Source organism: Triplophysa rosa, linkage group LG9 (assembly GCF_024868665.1).
Source record: "Triplophysa rosa linkage group LG9, Trosa_1v2, whole genome shotgun sequence".
NCBI lineage: Eukaryota > Metazoa > Chordata > Actinopteri > Cypriniformes > Nemacheilidae > Triplophysa > Triplophysa rosa.
In genome coordinates, this window is record NC_079898.1 from 11,249,500 (window position 1) to 11,269,130 (window position 19,631).

At 40.4% G+C, this 19,631-nt stretch overlaps 2 protein-coding genes across 3 annotated transcripts in view; one reads left to right on the forward strand and one right to left on the reverse strand.

Annotated features, from left to right (window-relative positions):
- Positions 1 to 4,795, reverse strand: part of atrn (attractin) — a 42,954-nt gene extending 38,159 nt beyond the window's left edge. Inside the window, 3 exon segments of the mRNA XM_057342254.1 lie at positions 3,287 to 3,415; positions 3,911 to 4,024; positions 4,704 to 4,795. Of these exon segments, the coding sequence (XP_057198237.1) occupies positions 3,287 to 3,415; positions 3,911 to 4,024; positions 4,704 to 4,795 (335 nt within the window).
- A 14,492-nt stretch (positions 4,796 to 19,287) lies between these two features.
- The window catches only part of LOC130558940 (E3 SUMO-protein ligase PIAS1-like), a 4,301-nt gene continuing 3,957 nt past the window's right edge, over positions 19,288 to 19,631 (forward strand). Inside the window, exon 1 of one of the 2 annotated variants that reach the window (XM_057341685.1) lies at positions 19,288 to 19,479. The gene's annotated coding sequence lies outside the window, so the exon portion shown is untranslated. The remainder of the gene's footprint in view (positions 19,480 to 19,631) is intronic. The other variant, XR_008963522.1, reaches the window with a different exon arrangement.

A 19,631-nucleotide genomic window follows, 5' to 3' on the forward strand; every position in this document is an offset into this window, starting at 1 on the left:
CAAAAATAATATTTATTGCTTCAATAAATACACTAGCATTCAAAAGTTTTTGGACACTTGAATGAAATGTTTCTCATTGTCTTGAAAAGGTTTTCATCTGAAGGTGTATGCCTAAATGTCTGAAATTATTATTTTTAACAAAAATATAATTGTGCAAATATAAACTTTGGTCACACTTTATTTTAAGGTACAGTTCTCGGTTTAAATAAACTATTAACTAAGACTTTTGCTTAGTTAACTCTTAATTTGTTGCTTGTTAATAGTTAGTAAGGTAGTTGTTAGGTTTAGGTATAGGGTAGGATTAGGGATGTAGAATATGGTCATGCAGAATATGTGCTTTATAAGTGCTTATAAACAGCCAATATGCTAATAATAGGCATGCTAATAAGCAACTAGTTAATAGTGTGAATTGTTACCTAAACTTTTTTTCATTATAAACTAATAACATTTTATTTAATAAAAAATGACTTTGAAATTAATAACTTTGACTAAATAATGAAAAAAAGCACAGTCAGTAAAAGCACAGAACACGTGGGAAATCCTTTAATATCATTTAAAAAGAATTTTGAGGTGAAACGCCAATTTGAAGCTGCTTGAGAAAATGGCAAGAGAACGTTTAGGCAAAATGTGACTACATTTAAGATGATAAATTATGACCAATTTTATTGTTTTGTTTTGTTTTAATGGAAACATTAATCCTCATAGTTCCCTTTGTGTTATTTTACAGTTGTGATGAGCTTACCATTTTTTTAAATGTAAAAAAATATGAATAAGTCAGCGAGTAAGTGTCCAAAAACTTTTGACCGGTAGTGTATGTGTTTCCAATACTTATCAATATTCTTATTAATATAAATAACAGGCAACACTGTGAAAACCTACTTAAAGCTTAACTGTCTACTATAACAGTGCTAGTGCGTCATGTCCTTTAAACCTGTCACTCATCACATAGATTAAACATGAATTACTTCAACGGAATGATGTTCCTTACAGTAAACCACACCTTATGTAAACCCATTGTTACACTGCTTAGCTGGACATTAATCATTTAAGTGCACAGTCTGGTTTTGTACTGACTAGACATCCGATGTTGCCAGTATTGTCTGATTATTTCCCCCAAGAAACCACATCTGACCGTTCAGCGGACGTTCAGACTAAAACCACGAGATCTTAATTTAGAAGGCCGCAACAATACCAACTTTAGCCTACCATACAAACACAGTATTACAGTTGTCACAGGGACGAACCCATAACGTGTTTACATCAGCAAAGCAAATATTAACTTCAACTCTTTGGTTAATATTTTAACTTCAGATTTTAATATTTTCTTCGGCAGTTAAAGTACTATCTCATAAAGAAGGGAGGAGTTAGCTAGATGTGAGAACTTTGTGCTGAACGCTACAACAACAGGCACATTAGCAGGCAGCTCACGGTCCTCTACAGATGAACAGCAAACAAGGAGACAGCAGAGAATAAGAGGCGGTCTAGCATCTGTCTGTCAGCGTTACGTGATTTTGTGAATGTTATAGAGCGTATACAGTGTGTTAGTGTGTGTGTGTCAGGTCTGGTGTTTGATTTTCTGTTGACGCTGCGCTCCAAAATGTCTTTGGGTGGCTGTAAATGCAGTCACTATAGAAACCGTCCCCATCACCATTAGAACTCCACATGAGCGGTTTCTCCCAAAGACACAGAGGTCAAAGACCCTTCATCCCCTCCGTCTCTCTCTGCTTAAATTACCCTGACCTGCATTTTTCCACTCTCAGCTATGTTCTCTAGCGTACATCCGCCTAAAGGGTTAGTTCAGCTGAAAATAAACATTCTGTCATCGTTCACTCAACCTTGTGTCATTTCGTGGAACACAAAGGGAGAAGCAGAACTCCAGCAAAATCTTATTCTCACTTCTGCAGACCTGCCACATCATAAATGGCAAAGAAAGGCATTTAGCAACATTGAGGTTAAAGCCGACACAAGCATTGTGAGAACACCTGGAATAGGGTGTTAGAATTGTATACTACTTTTAGGGTCCTCTGTTACCCTCATTCGAGAGCTTGATAACCCCTGGTCACTGTGTATGCTTTACTCAATGGAGAAGAGCTGTGTTGAACTACTTGACATCTGCTACTTTGATCCATGTAAGAGGAGAGTCTTACACATTTGAAACAACATGAGGGTGGGTACATGGAGATAGACTTTGGGTAAACCAACCCTTTAAAGAAGAAATGTGGCGATTTTAGCGGCATCAGATTTTAGCGGAATTGCAACCAATGGTTCACTCTGCCACTCCTCCTCCCTTTCAAAGCTCTGTGGTGGCTCTCACAGGACTAAGATGTTGTCATTTTTTTTTTTTCTTTGCCAAGGGAGATAACGTATTTACAAATACCGCTCTGTAGAGCAGTTTGTTTGTTTAGGGCTGCTGTGGAAATGGTATGTAGATAGATAACATAACGCTTTATTATGTCATAGGGACATACTGTAGTTATGTATATTATATTGCATTTCTGTCAATAGATCCTCATAAAAACTACACAGTGCACACTGGACCTTTAAGATGCATCTCAGTTTCCACATTATTTAGAAAGCTTATATTAACAGTTCCAAAACAGCCTTTGCTAACAAAACCTTTTTAAAAACAGGTCTCATCAAAAGATAAGCACAATCCTCATAAAACTAGAAAACAACAAAGTGGAAAAAAGCACTGTGTTATCCATTAACTACAGTTTGATTAGGAAAAGCTTTATATGTTTTTATAGCAAATATAGAGGTTAATTTAGGTTACAATTTCATACCCTGTTGAAAAAACCAGCATATGCTGGTTTGGTATGTTTTGATGCTGGTTTGTGCTGGTTTAAGCTGGTCATGTGCTGGTTTAAGATTGTCCCCAGCTGGTCATGTGCTGGTCCATAGCTGGTTTAAGATGGTCAAACCAGCATCAAAACATACCTAACACAGCATATGCTGGTTTTTTCAACAGGGTAGTCCAACAGAATAACACATTTCAAGATCCATTTCATAACACAATGCTCGTTGTAATGCATTGTGGTACAATGAAAATTGTAAAAAGCGCTATATAAATAAAGTTGAGTTGAATTGAGTTAAAACAAATGCCTTCGAATTTGTAGGAAAACAAATTCCTAGTTTGTAGGAAACTAGGTTTCTTATTAGACTTATTAGTTGCTGTCTACCTTTTGTAACATACTTCAATATTGCTTAAACTGTCGAAGCGGACAGTTCGGGAGATTTTGGACACAGTACTTCTATAGCCTTGATAGCTCCAGAAATAAATGTTTACTTGTAAGAGATGTTGAAGCCAGTGAGATTATACGCAGCGTCGCTGAAGAAGTGCAGCAGGGCGAAGCCAGACTGTGCCACCACCTCTGGGAAGGTCTCGTTGCTGTAACTCTCAGGAACAATCAAACCACTGAACAGAAAAGAGAACAACATGGAACATTTTATACTTCTGCTGACAGGAAACCAAAACATGCCGCAAATTCATGCTATTGGTCGGATAGCTCTTTTTGATAGTATATCAAAATGAGAGCGGGTAAGAGTATAAGAAAGGAATCAACCTCTGGTAACTTGAAGCGCTACCACACACTATGTCTGTGCACGGTCTACTGGAACACAAGAACTGACTTGCTTATTTGAAGATATTTCTGCATACTACAAATAGACTGGCATTACCTGTAAACAACCAATGTTGTATTCACACAGATAACATTCCAACATTTAAGCATGTTGAGAGTTAGCAAGACACAACAGCTCCTCCGGAAGACTCCGCATTCTAATCTCATCCTGGATTAACATTACCTTCAAATCTCTCTCCCTTGGTTTACTCCTCACGCACGCACGCACACACGCAGACACGACTGCCTGAATACAATTTAATTCAGAAAGAGAGAAATGTAGACATTACCTGAAGGCAGCAAGTAAAGGAGAATAGATGGAGTCTCCATCATACAAATACAGGTGATCCCAGCTGCATTCAGTGGCGAAATGTTCAAAGCGAAGCCTCAGGATAGAATTCGGCCTGCAGAGATAAAAACACATCAACCGGCATCCAACGTACACATGTTGTGTTTCTCAGAACTCACTTCTGTCTTACATAGCCAAACATGATGGCACATGTCAGGTTCTGTTTGGGACAGTTTTAACAAGTAAAGTTTGCATGAGTTTGTAAAACTCATGTTAAACAAACTGGTTATTATCATGTTTTTATTTTTAACAATTATTTTGTGTTGTCACCAGAGTTGTGTGCCGATACAAAATGTACTGCAGTACCCAAAATGTGTTTAATCAAACTTCTGTACCTGATCTGGGCAGCTAAATTTAGTCGCTTCATTGTAATGCAGTTGGAGAAATGTTTGTGATAATGCATTCAAAAAGAACTATGTCTATTAAGAGAATTATGCCTATTAAATTACTATCGACAGCCTTACGTCTCATTTCATTAGTTACCTAAAGCTGGCATCATACTGGAGCCACTTTCAGTATCAATTTACTAGTACACACGCCCCGTCTCCGAGTCAGAGCTGTTGGCATGTGACTTCTTATCCAGTGGCAAATATAAAGATGATAGGAAATGTAGGGTATAGTTTCTGTCTAGTCGAGTTACAGGGTATTGTTCACGGATGGGGTTTGAGATTTAAATTATTGCCTGCGCAATAGATCTAACCTAAAAAAAAGACTTAGTATAAAACAATACTCACTGTCCCTCAATGAGCCAGGTGCACTTGGTCTTGTATTTGTAATTTCCTGGTCCATCCGAGAGGTAGCCAGAGGGCCCTGTTAGCCTGGACATGACAGACGAACAACAATATTACACTAAAACACACACCTGAAATGACTTATTATAATGAAACACAGTGGAACATCACAAATTCATCTATATTGATGAATTACTTTGTAATACGGGTCTAACAGCCCTCAGTAGAGGTTTAACAGGGCCTTAAATGAACAATATAAAAGCTTAATGGTCAAATCAAGGTTCAAGGTAAAACACTGGTGTAAACAAAGGCACGGTTTGTTTCTGCTCTCAGCTCTGGTTAAATAACAAACAATGTTACAGATAACACAGACTGACTCAGATTCCCATAACATACTAGCTCTAATAATTTTAGTGCAGTAGTCTTCCAAAGACAAAAACATGTTTATAGCCTTAACCAAGAGGTGGAAAAATAACCCAGCAAGTCACCTGACCCCCATTTAAAATGTGAAAATATTCCCAATTTTACATTGACTCTTAATGTACAAGTATATGAATATACAGCCAGCCACAGAAAAAAATAATAGACCATTTCATAATTATTTTCAATTTTTCTGAATTTCTTATTTATAGGTATGTGTTGAGGTAAAATTATCATTTTTGTTTCATTCTGTGAACTACTTACAATATTTCTCCCAAATTTCAAATAACAATATTGTTTCTATCTGCATTTATTTGCAGAAAATGAAAACTGGAGAAACAAGTCTAAACAACAGAAAAAATGCTCTTTATTTTTTCAGACCTCAAATACAGCAAAGTTCATATTCACTTTTAAGCAATACAACAGTAACATTTGCATGTGTATTTAGGAAAAGTGCAAAAAACTACTTAGATAACTTAGATTTTTATCACAGTTATTATGTGTCTTGTCACGCTGTCAGTCTTTCACATTGCTGTTGGATCACTTTATGCCACTCCTGAGTTTTTTATTTATTCAACAGACACTGACTGGATGGCCACAATACATATAAAAATGCTGATTAAATGAAAATTTGGAATGTACTCTTTATTTTTCCATGCAGGGTTTTTCCTGCATAGAGAAATTGGAGGCGGCCGCCTCAGTCAAATATCGTGCCGCCTCAGACTCTCGCCAAAATTATGTCGTTTGTCTTCACAAGAAATGCTGCATGCATTTAACAGACTGTCATTTGTAACTGCAGTTGCTGCATTGCGCCACAGTAGAGGCGCTGTTTTGTAATCAGCACACTGAGGCGCTAAAAAGAGTTGCAGAACAAGAGCTGGCTGTGTTTGACAGCTGTTTGTTCTGCATCCAAGTCCTTTTCATTTCAAGAGTACATAACATGAGATCATGAAAATTACATTTCATGCAGTGTGTAATGTTGCCGTGTTTGAAAGTAAGCAATCTGCCAAGTTGTAAATCCGAAGGTGAATGAATAACAAAGTTATTGGCTTGGAAAAAAGGGAGTCGACTCTGACTCATGCAAACAAGTCGTCCCTAGTCCGATTCGCGAACCGCTGCGGATTTACGTCAATACATATAGTCCCCGCCTACGTTTTGCTAGGACTGCCTGCGAAAACTTCACTCTTCTCCCCCAAAACACTGTAGCTCGTGAGCCTCATTCGCGGTAGACCAATCACAGCAGACTAGACCATCTGACCAATCACATCAGACTAGGCTAGCGGAAAGTAGGGGATTAGACAGATGAATCGCGCAACGAACCATTTGAGAGTCAGTCAAGAAGTAAGGTAAGATTAGAATAATTACCTATTATTACGAATTAATGGTGTTTTTACACCTTCTCTGTACATAAACTTGTTGTTGGACACTCCACAAACCAAAGTAGGACCTTAAAAATCCCTAGTTATGTACTCTTTAAATTAACATGACGTATATCATTGTAATGTTTTTAGCTGTGCAGTTGGATCGTTGAATCAGCGTATACTGTACACAGCGAGTTCGCCAGTATGAATGCACACGAATGACTCATTTAAACAGATTCATTTAAACTATTGAACTTTTCAGTCACTAGCAAATATAAGAGATAATTGGATCATTTAAAGTGAACCACAGAGAATGCAAGATGTGAATGAGCTTTATTCATTTAGTAAGAATGGTTAATTCAGTTGGCTATTATGGGCCGAAAAGTTAGTTGAAAATGATAAAAAAAAGCTTTATTTGATAAAAAGTCTGTTTGGTTGAATAAAAGTAATGTATTATATAACTTAATAATTGTAATTTTCATCTAATTTTATTAGAACTTTTAATATGTCAAAGTCACTTTGGTTAAGCCACTTAAAGGTACGGTAGGCCTACGTGTGTGTTAGGGCTGGGCGGAATGACGGAATATTCTGTTACCGCAGAATAAAATGTCAACCGTAAGAGATTTTTCTATTCTGTGTATTCCACGGAATGTAAATAAGTAGGCGTGGTTAACTCGGCGCTCTGCAAATTAGGAAAAAAACTAATGAATTAATCCACCCGTAACAAATGAACGTATCAAACATTCTTTTGACCTTCTTTCAGTCTGTAGTCCAGTCCGGCGCTTCTCTCACCCGCAGTGCTCGTGCAGGGATCTGCGCCAGCATTTAAAAAAGCTCATTCTCAACACGTATTTCAGAAGTCAGGTTGTTTTTAAAAGCTGTTAATAGTTTTATAAAGTTTAACTTCAGGCGAGCCAAGGTGAAACTTGCACTGAAATGCGCGATGATGCTCGTGAGCGCTTTGATGTGACGCGCTTCTACCTCCAGTTTTGGGAGACGCGTGAGGAGTCACCAGAGACACGCAGTGCAAAAACAAGCCCGAGAATAAACAAACCTAAAGACAGAGAGTCGCAACACACTAAAATAGAGAGTGAAGAGCGATAAAGACCTACAGTACAGACCCCATGAACACCAGTTTATAACACTCGTCAAATACTGTACTCTCATTGTTTGTGCAAATTCATACTTTATTGTTATATATGTTGTCTATCTTCCTACTGTATACATATGATATAGCCAGAAGATAAATATGAATAAATAATACATCTGATTATCAGAACTTAATTTGATATCTTTAGTACATTTTCATAACTTGCCTACATTTTAACTATGGTGAGCATTTAAATGAACTGTAATAAATAAATTAGTTAAATCAATCTAAGTAAAATGAGGTATAAAATATAGAATTATAATGGGAGATTGTTTCATGAAATATATTGTTACCGTGAAATAAAATTACTCATTCCGTGAAATAGATTTTTGGCCATTCCGCCCACCTCTGAGGTTCGCAGTTTTAAAGTCACACGTGTCTCTCGTGCAGCGCGAGGTGCGCAGTTTTAAAGTCACACGTGTCTCTTGTGCACGCGAGGTGCGCAGTTTTAAAGTCACACGTGTCTCTCGTGCAGGGCGAGGTGGCAGTTTTAAAGTCACACTGTGTCTCTCAGTGCAGCGCGAGGTGCGCAGTTTTAAAGTCACACGTGTCTCTCCGTGCAGCGCGAGTGCGCAGTTTTAAAGTCAACGTGTCTCTCCGTGCAGCGCGAGGTGCGCAGTTTTAAAGTCAACGTGTCTCTCCGTGCAGCGCGAGGTGCGCAGTTTTAAAGTCACACGTGTCTCTCCGTGCAGCGCGAGGTGCGCAGTTTTAAAGTCACACGTGTCTCTTGTGCAGCGCGAGGTGCGCAGTTTTAAAGTCACACGTGTCTCTCCGTGCAGCGCGAGGTGCGCAGTTTTAAAGTCACACGTGTCTCTTGTGCAGCGCGAGGTGCGCAGTTTTAAAGTCACACGTGTCTCTGTGCAGCGCGAGGTGCGCAGTTTTAAAGTCACACGTGTCTCTCCGTGCAGCGCGAGGTGCGCAGTTTTAAAGTCACACGTGTCTCTCCGTGCAGCGCGAGGTGCGCAGTTTTAAAGTCACACGTGTCTCTCCGTGCAGCGCGAGGTGCGCAGTTTTAAAGTCACACGTGTCTCTCCGTGCAGCGCGAGGTGCGCAGTTTTAAAGTCACACGTGTCTCTCCGTGCAGCGCGAGGTGCGCAGTTTTAAAGTCACACGTGTCTCTCCGTGCAGCGCGAGGTGCGCAGTTTTAAAGTCACACGTGTCTCTCCGTGCAGCGCGAGGTGCGCAGTTTTAAAGTCACACGTGTCTCTCCGTGCAGCGCGAGGTGCGCAGTTTTAAAGTCACACGTGTCTCTCCGTGCAGCGCGAGGTGCGCAGTTTTAAAGTCACACGTGTCTCTCCGTGCAGCGCGAGGTGCGCAGTTTTAAAGTCACACGTGTCTCTCAGTGCAGCGCGAGGTGCGCAGTTTTAAAGTCACACGTGTCTCTACGTGTAGCGCGAGGTGCGCAGTTTTAAAGTCACACGTGTCTCTCAGTGCAGCGCGAGGTGCGCAGGTTTAAAGTCGGACGTGTCTCTTCGTGCAGCGCGAGGTGCGCAGGTTTAAAGTCGGACGTGTCTCTTCGTGCAGCGGGAGGTGTGCAGTTTTAAAGTCAGACGTGTCTCTCAGTGCAGCGCGAGGTGCGCAGTTTTAAAGTCACACGTGTCTCTTCGTGTAGCGCGAGGTGCGCAGTTTTAAAGTCACACGTGTCTCTTCGTGCAGCGCGAGGTGCGCAGTTTTAACGTCACACGTGTCTCTTCATGCAGCGCGAGGTGCGCAGTTTTAAAGTCANTGAGATCGATTGCTAATGTCTGAGGTGAAACACGCCCCCACTCATTAGCATACAGACAAAGAAATACATAAATAAGTAAATGTAGAAATAAATAAATGTGAAAATAAATAAATGTAGGAATAAATACATATATACATGAATAAATGTGGAAATAAATAAAAGTGGAAATAAATAAATGTATAAATAAATAAATGAAAAAATAAATAAACGTGAAAAAATATATAATTACCCATAAATAAGGAAATAAAAGTATAAATGGTCATTTATTTTTGCTTTTTTACATTGCTTCATGGATTTATTTTTGTATTTATTTATTTTTAATTAAGTCAGGTCTGGAATTCCATATAGTTCACCCAAAAATTCTGTCATAATTTACTCACCTTCGAGTTGTTCCAAATCTATATACATTTAGATATTTGGAGGAATGCTTATAACCAAACAGATCTCGCCCCCCATTGACTACCATAGTAGGAAAAAATAAGATAGTCAAAAGTGCCCCAGAACTGTTTGCTGTCCTACATTCTTCAAAAATTCTTCTTTTGTGTTCAACAGCACACACAAAAAAAGATTAAGTAATTTTTCCTACTATGGCAGTCAATGGGGGGCGAGATCTGTTTGGTTATAAGCATTCTTCCAAATATCTTTCTCTGTGTTCATCAAAAAAAATTTTTTATACAGATTTGGAACAACTCAAAGGTGAGTAAATGATGACAGAATTTTTATTTTTGGGTGAACTATCCCTTTAAGAGAAAGACTATGGGAGTAAAGTTTGTGTATGTGTCTTTTATTAGCCTCACCTTCACCCTCTGAAATTACACTTCCGGAAAGATGATCATCATCAGCACATATGCACCTGAGACCCAAACACAGAACATGTTGTACACCTGTGCTGGGAAAGTGCCTCTCTGTTTCAGCATCTGTGTTTTACACTGATATTTTGCACTTATATATCTGTATCTGATGCAATTTCTAGTTTAACTTTTTTATTTTTTCTCTGTGACCTTGAAGAAAGTTTGGCTGGATTCGCACACGTATATAGTAAAAAAGTATATAGTGAAATTAAACACACACTATTTATTTTGTTTAACATGTTTATTTTAGTGCTGTCAATCGATTAAAAAAATTAACAGCTTTGATGTTTTTAAATATACTTTTACATGAATGTAGAAACAACACATTTCTTTAACAGCGTCATTTTATGAATGAAAGCCAACATTCTAATATTGTTGGCTTTGCAACTGATGTCTTTATTTTAAATATATATTTTCTACTAATCAAACCCATTATAATAAGTGTGCCCTTCCTATCTGTCTAAAGGACATATACAGAAAATAAATAAAGTTCTCAAACACTTTACAGTCTTTACTGCTAAATACATGAAATACAGAAGAATCCTCATTAAAGCTACAAAATCACATTGATTTCTTCTTTTCTTTTCTTCTTTGATTAACATTAGTGACAGGAATCACAGCAGCACGTTTAAGAGATGCTGCTCTAGGTCTAAAATGCGATTCCTATTTTCACTACTCTTTGCATTCATTTAAGACTTTATTTAACCCGTTGAAGACTGTGCTTGCGAATATACTAGACAAAATGTGCTTTCTGGCATAATCTTGTGTGTTTTTGTTCATTCAAGCACGAAAGAGAAGTTAATACTGGTGCGCTCTCTGACAGATTCTGAGGCAGCCTTTAGCCCATGTCAACCCTTTAGCAACGCACTGCGTTGAGCCGTGTTCCACAGCCAGAAGCTGTCAATCTATACTGGACGTGTCAATACAACCATTTCAAATCGTGCCTAAATAGTTTAAAGGCCTTTATATGAATAAGAGCATGATTATATAATGTAACGCTAGACAATGATGACAGAAAAAACGGATGTTGCGTTAATGGCGTTAAATATTTTTAACGTGTTAATCTAAAAAATGAATTGCATGTAGGGCTGCAACAACTAATCGATAAAATCGATAATGAAATTCGTTATCAACGAATTTCATTATCGATTAGTTGGTCTGTGACGTCACTTGACGTCATGCAGTTATAAATCAAGCGCGTCTTCTTCCCTTTTAAAATACCATTTTAGATGTGTCTCTCCGTGCAGCATGAGCTGCGCTGTTTTAAAATCAGACGTGTCTCTCCGTGGATGCTTCTCTTCGTGCAGCGCGAGATGCGCAGTTTTAAAGTCACACTTGTCTCTCCGTGCAGCGCGAGGTGCGCAGTTTTAAAGTCAGACGTGTCTCTCCGTGCAGCGCGAGGTGCACAGTTTAAAAGTCACACGTGTCTCTACGTGCAGCGCGAGGTGCGCAGTTTTAAAGTCAGACGTGTCTCTCCGTGCAGCGCGAGGTGCGCAGTTTTAAAGTCACACGTGTCTCTCAGTGCAGCGCGAGGTGCGCAGTTTTAAAGTCACACGTGTCTCTCAGTGCCGTGCAGCGCGAGGTGCGCAGTTTTAAAGTCACACGTGTCTCTCCGTGCAGCGCGAGGTGCGCAGTTTTAAAGTCACACGTGTCTCTCCGTGCAGCGCGAGGTGCGCAGTTTTAAAGTCACACGTGTCTCTCCGTGCAGCGCGAGGTGCGCAGTTTTAAAGTCACACGTGTCTCTCCGTGCAGCGCGAGGTGCGCAGTTTTAAAGTCACACGTGTCTCTCCGTGCAGCGCGAGGTGCGCAGTTTTAAAGTCACACGTGTCTCTCCGTGCAGCGCGAGGTGCGCAGTTTTAAAGTCACACGTGTCTCTCCGTGCAGCGCGAGGTGCGCAGTTTTAAAGTCACACGTGTCTCTCCGTGCAGCGCGAGATGCGCAGTTTTAAAGTCACACTTGTCTCTCCGTGCAGCGCGAGGTGCGCAGTTTTAAAGTCAGACGTGTCTCTCCGTGCAGCGCGAGGTGCGCAGTTTTAAAGTCACACGTGTCTCTCAGTGCAGCGCGAGGTGCGCAGTTTTAAAGTCACACGTGTCTCTCAGTGCAGCGCGAGGTACGCAGTTTTAAAGTCACACGTGTCTCTCAGTGCAGCGCAAGGTGCGCAGTTTTAAAGTCACACGTGTCTCTCAGTGCAGCGCGAGGTACGCAGTTTTAAAGTCACACGTGTCTCTCCGTGGTTGCGTCTCTCCATGCGGCACAAGTTGCGCAGTTTTAAAGTCAGACGTGTTTTGCATGCATCTCTTCAAGCTGCACAGTTTAAAAGGGAGAGGTGTTTAAATGACAAAATTAAAGATTATATTAGTAAAACCCAATTTGTGGCGTTTGCACTTTGCAAAGTACATATTAGGGTAAATACCCTGATTTGGTGGTTTATTTAGTTGAGAGGTGGGTAACGAAGTACATTTACTTGAGTACTGTACTTAAGTACACTTTTTGAGTATTTGTACTTAAGTATTACTTTTTCTGTTTACTTTTTACTGTACTTTACTACATTTGAATGACAAATATCTCACTTTTCATGGCACAAAAAATGATTTCCTTGGCTGACCCTCCCCTCGCTCCCACGTTTGGGAGAGACTATTGTCAGTTGCTTCTAATATGACACACCTGAATCAACTCACCAGGTGTGTTAATTATGGAGACATTCACAACATTTTGGGAGAAGGCTAATAAGTTCAGTTGTGTATACTTTTCCCATATCTGATTTACTTATAAGCAAAAGATGTAATTACATGTATATCCGATTAATCGATTAATGAAAAATAAACATCCAACTAATCGATTATCAAAATAATCGTTAGTTGCAGCTAGGGGTGGGAAAAAAAATCGATATGGCGATTTATCGCGACATTTCAGCCCGCGAGACGTTATCGATACTCTGGCACAAAGTATCTAATTTTTTTTCAAATACAAAAGATCTAAATTCATACCTACACTGTGCTTACCAGAACGGCAGTACCCACATATTTCTTGTGGTGATGCTCCCAGATTAGAAGAATAAACAAACCTAAAGACAGAGAGTCGCAAACACACTAAAAATGCTCATCTAATAGATCATTTTTTCCCTTCATTTACAGATGTCGTGATGTATTTTTATAGAATTGCCAAGCGATATATCGATTATCGCAGAATCGGCGCATTGTGATATTATCGGTATCGTGAGCCCTGTTTCGCGTATCGAATCGTATCGGGAGGTACCCTGCGATTCCCATCCCTAGTTGCAGCCCTAATTGCATGCGTTAACGTTGACAGCGCTAGTATTTACATGACAGTCCTTTATATATTATTGCTTATATATCAAGTAATTTTAAGGATCATCTTTAAGGATCATCACTAGGATCATCTTCATTTAGTAATTAAAGACTATTGCAAGTTGTAAGGTTAAATTACATAAATTCACAGATTTACATTTGGTGTGCTATGTATCTTCTCCATACAGGTGCTTGGGAAGCACTCCTGAGGCGAATTAAGTCAAATAAACATGCCATCCTTGTCATCCTTGCATTTATTAAAGTCACGCATTCACCGTGAGAAACACACATTTTTTATAGTCTGTTCACACGCTCACACGTATTTCTCATGCTGATAAATAAGTGAGAGCTTATTGAAATGGTGAAGTGCTATTTTACTTTGTTTTAGTCTATTTTGCGAGTGAAACTTGTTTTCCGGCTGCATAGAATAGAATAGAATAGAATAGAATGAGCTTTATTGGCCAAGTATGTTTCCACATACGAGGAATTTGTTATAGTGACAGAAGCTCCACAGTGCAACAGAAAGACAGCAACAGGACAGAACACAGATGATAAAAAATAAAAAAATATATACAATAATATAGAAATAGGCAATGTACAAAACAGCAAAAACACAATATACAATATAGACAATTATGTACATACAGGTCTGATATGTGCAAATTTGGTGAATAAATAATGTAAAATAGAGTTGTGTGTTCCGCGTTTAATGTCAAGTGTTCATAAAATGGATTGCCTGAGGGAAGAAACTGTTCCTGTGTCTGGTTGTTCTGGTGCTCAGTGCTCTGTAGCGTCGGCCAGACGGTAACAGTTCAAAAAGGGAGTGTGCTGGGTGTGAGGGGTCCAGAGTGATTTTACCAGCCCTTTTGCTCATTCTGGATGAGTACAGTTCTTGGAGAGTGGGGATGGTTGTACCAATGATACGCTCAGCAGTCCGGACTACCCTCCGTAGTCTTCTGAGATCAGATTTGGTCGCTGAGCTTAACCAGACAGTTATAGAAGTGCAGAGGATGGATTCGATAATGGCAGAGTAGAACTGTTTCAGCAACTCCTGTGGCAGGTTGAACTTCCTCAGCTGGCGAAGGAAGTACAGCCTCTGCTGGGCCTTTTTAACAATAGAGTCAATGTGAGTGTCCCACTTCAGATCCTGAGAAATTGTGGTGCCCAGGAATCTGAATGACTCCACTGCAGTCACAGTGCTGTTCATGATGGTGAGTTTGGGGAGAACAGGGGGCTTTCTCCTGAAGTCCACGATCATCTCCACAGTTTTAAGCGTGTTAAGCTCCAGCATGTTAAGACTGCACCAGACAGCCAGCTCCTTGACCACCTGTCTGTAAGCAGACTCGTCACCGTCCTGAATGAGGCCGATCAGTGTGGTGTTGTCTGCAAACTTCAGGAGCTTGACAGAGGGGTCTTTAGATGTGCAATCATTCGTGTAAAGGGAGAAGAGCAGTGGGGAGAGAACACAGCCCTGAGGAGCTCCAGTGCTGATGGTGCAGGTGTTGGATTTGAATTTACCAAGCTTTACTAACTGCTGCCTGTCTGTCAAGAAGCTGTTGATCCACTGACAGACAGGGGTGGGGACGGAGAGCTGTGCCAGTTTATTCTGAAGGGTGTCCGTGATGATGGTGTTAAAAGCGGAGCTGAAGTCCACAAACAGGATCCTCGCATAGGTCCCTGGTCTGTCCAGATGCTGAAGGATGAAGTGCAGTCCCATGTTGACAGCATCATCCACAGACCTGTTTGCTCTGTAGGCAAACTGCAGGGGGTCCAGTAAGGGACCAGTGATGTCCTTCAGATAGGCCAAAACCAGTCTTTCAAATGATTTCATGGCCACAGACGTTAGAGCCACAGGTCTGTAGTCATTAAGTCCAGTAATTTTGGGTTTCTTTGGGACTGGGATGATGGTGGAGCGTTTGAAGCATGAGGGGACTTCACACAGCTCCAGTGATCTGTTGAAGATCTGTGTGAAGATGGGGGCCAGCTGGTCAGCACATATTTTTAGGCAGGCTGGTGACACACCGTCTGGGCCTGGTGCTTTCCTTCTTTTGTTCTTTCTGAAGACCTGGCGCACATCTTCTTCAGTGATCTGAATTGTAGGTGTGGGAGAGAGGGGGGTTGCTGAAGGTGTGAATGGTTGTGTGGAGAGGTGTTCAGGGCGGGTGTGGGGTGTTTTTTCAAACCGGCAATAAAACTTGTTCAAGTCGTCAGCTAGTTGTTGGTTCTCCAAAGTGCTGGGGGATGGTGTCTTGTAACTGGTGATATCTTTCAGACCTTTCCACACTGAAGCAGGATCACTGGAAGATAATTTGTTCCTTAAATTGTCAGAATAATTCCTCTTTGCCCCTCTGATCTCCTTTTCCAGTGTGAATTTGGCCTGTTTATACAAGACTTTGTCCCCTTTCCTGTAAGCATCTTCTTTGGCCTGACGGAACGGTCTGAGTTTTGCCGTGAACCACGGTTTGTCGTTGTTGTAAGTTAGATAAGACTTGGTAGGGATGCACATATCCTCACAGAAACTGATATATGAAGTTACAGTTTCTGTCAGCTCGTCCAGATCGGTGGCAACAGCTTCAAAAACAGTCCAATCAGTGAGAGAGAAACAGGCTTGTAAATCCTGCTCTGTTTCAATAGTCCATCTTTTAACAGTTCTTAATACAGGTTTTGCAGATTTAAGTTTCTGCCTGTAGGACGGGATAAGATGAACCAAACAGTGATCAGAGAGTCCTAAAGCTGCTCGTGGAACAGAGTGATATGCATCCTTTATTGCTGTGTAACAGTGATCCAATATATTACTGTCTCTGGTGGGACATGTGATGTGCTGTCTGTATTTTGGCAGTTCGCGGGAGAGATTTGCTTTATTAAAGTCCCCGAGAATAATTAAAACAGAGTCCGGGTGTTGTTGTTCTGTGTCTGTGATCTGATCAGCAAGTTTCTGTAAAGATGAGCTCACGTGCGCTTGCGGAGGAATGTAAACACTCACGAGAATGAACGAACAGAACTCCCGCGGCGAGTAGAACGGCTTGCAGTTAATGAAGAGTGTTTCTAGATCTGAACAGCACATCTTCTTTAACACGGTTACATCTGTACACCACCTCTCATTGATGTAAAAGCACATCCCGCCGCCACGCGATTTCCCCGTTGATTCCGCGTTGCGATCTGCTCTGATCAGCTGGAAGTTAGGAAGTTGTAACGCGCTGTCTGCAATGGCGCCGTTCAGCCAGGTTTCCGTGAAACACAGAGCAGCAGAGTTAGAAAAGTCCTTGTTAAACCGGGAAAGCAGAAGGAGTTTGTCCGTTTTGTTGGGTAGAGAGTGGAGATTCGCCAGATGGATGCTAGGCAACGGCATTCGAAATCCGCGCTGTCTGAGCTTCACAAGCGCGCCGGCTCGCTTCCCCCGTCTGCGCGTTCTCCTGAAGCGTTTGACCAGAGCTACGGCTCCGCCAACAACAATGTCCAGCGAAACGTCAGAAAACTCAAAAACTGGTAAAAGATTTTGTGGTGTGTTCTGCCGAATGTTCAGCAGGTCATCCCTGATAAAACTGATCATATTTGAGAAACAAAAAACAGGAAAAACAAACAAAAACAGTACAAACACTGAAGAGCAAAGCACAGTAGCTGCCATCTGCGGCGCCATCTTGATTTTAGAAAAAAAAGTGTCCATAAAACTAGATGCGGACTAGTGGACGCCGAATCCTGTTATTTACACATGCCATCTGGCTGTTCTGCGTGTCTGCGTGAATGAACTGCACAGTTTAACATGCTACACGCGTGATGCTTGTGAATTTGTCTGCGTCTGCGCTTTATGAGGACATGAACACATGAACTTCATCTCCAGAGTTGCTCTGAGAGTTTATTTCAGAACATTTTACTGAGTGAAGCTAACACACTAAAAATAAGCATCTTCCGACGACCTGCCAAAATAAAAGTCCGGTTAACTCGGTATTTTTATGTGGACAAATACTGTATATTACTAATAGTAAAAAAAAAACTAATTTAGATAAACTAAATGCATCATGCATAAGCTGAAGTCAGTTGTTTACCTTTGAAATTTTTCTTTCTATTTTTATGAATGTTTCTTATTTATACATTTGTATTAGGCCTATATTGCATTTTGAATGTAATATGGCAATGGAATGTACTAAATGGGTTTAGTTTCCACAGATATTAATGTATGCAATATGTTAATTTTTCTAAAAAGGAAACAAATTAGTTGTTCATTTTAAGAGACCTGTCTTATTTTCTCTTGTATATTTAGTATTGCTCTTTAATAAAGAAAAAGTACTTATTATCCGAATACCCGATTAATCGATGGAAAATCAGTAGAATACTCTATTACTAAAATAATCGATAGCTGCAGCCCTAGTAATATGCGTGAAAGACAGGTACAGTTGATACGAGACATTCTTCCAGGTCTGCTCCCGTTTAGTAATCACAAGACTTTTAGTCCAAAAATGTGCATATTGTGAGAAATATAGATATACTGAAACACGTTTACGTCATATTTCTTTAGACAGACTGATGAGTTTTAAGCTCCGTTCAACTATTAAAAACACTGTTTCTTTCACGTGACAGCTCTTATGACGGCAGGACTGGTGTCTCCAGGCAGGGTCCTAAAGTACACCCGATTTCTCACGACACATGCACACAGATGATTTGCTGATTTGTGTTGCGTTTGTTCTCCTGTCTTCAGTGGCAGAGGAAATTTTTCCAAAAAATAACACAAAGATGACTATTATTCGAAATGTTCAGTAAATAACCATAAATACTTGGTATTTTATTTGATTATCTAAAAATAACATGAGATAAGAAATGTTTCATTAGAAAAAATACCCCACCTTTAGTTGGGCATATTTACACTACAAACCAGAAATCAGTGATCTACGCGGGCAAAAAAACAAAGAAAAATAAACAAAAACGGAATAATCGTTCAATAATCGTAATCGAGAGAAAATGTTCAATTAATAGAAACTTTGATTTTAGGTCAAATCGCCCAGCCCTATGGTAAATGCAAACCTTTTACACAACAGAGATCTAAATCGAATGCTTTAGAGCAGGGGTCTTCAACGTTATTTGGGGCAAGGACCCCTTAGATGAGAGATGCATGGAGCAGGGACCCCCTTATACTAAATGTGTAAACGGAGCTATTTAAATAGAAACAACCCTATTGTCACAGCAATATTATGTTAAGACATTACATCTTCTTGAATCCTTCAGTGCAAGTGCACAAATCCAGTTATACAAATCACAAACTAAGATACTCGTGCACTCACATCTTTTGCTACGATTGCTGCAGTAAATATGGTGCAAAACACATTCACACACCTGCACCAAAAGAAAGCGTTCACAGACGAGTTTATGTTAATTCATGAAGTGAGAGTTGAATGCTTGTCAAATATTTTCTCACAAATTAAAGGTTTTATTCTTGGACATCTTTCCAACTCAAACAGATGAACATAACTACAACTGCTTGAATCTGCTGCTGCGAGTCTCTGACACAAGTTCGCACACTCTCTCATTTTGCACCACATATCGGTGTGATGTATGGAGCAATAGTGATTTGTGGACTTGCAGAGGCCAAACCAGCTAGTTTTGACGCCCAGCAGTAGGGATGGGAATCGCAGGGTACCTCCCGATACGATTCGATATCGATAGTATCACAATGCGCCGATTCTGCGATAATCGATATATCGCTTGGCAATTCTATAAAAATACATCACGACATCTGTAAATGAAGGGAAAAAATGATCTATTAGATGAGCATTTTTAGTGTGTTGCGACTCTCTGTCTTTAGGTTTGTTTATTCTTGCGCTTGTCTTTGGACTGTGAGGCTCTGGTGACTCCACACGTGTCTGCCAAAACGGGGGTTTGCGGCGCGCGCAGATACCTGCACCCCTGCATGAGCACTGCGGGTGGGAGAGAAAGCGCCGGACTGGAGGGAATCACGAAACTACAGACTGAAAGTAGGTCAAAAGAGTATTCCCAACTTGCAGAGCGCCGAGTTAACCACGTCTACTTATTTACATTCACTACGAAATCCAAAGTGCGCTCAAACTTTTGATTTAAAAGACACTGGCGCATCTCTAATTTGTTGTTGGTCCGCCATTATGCTCGT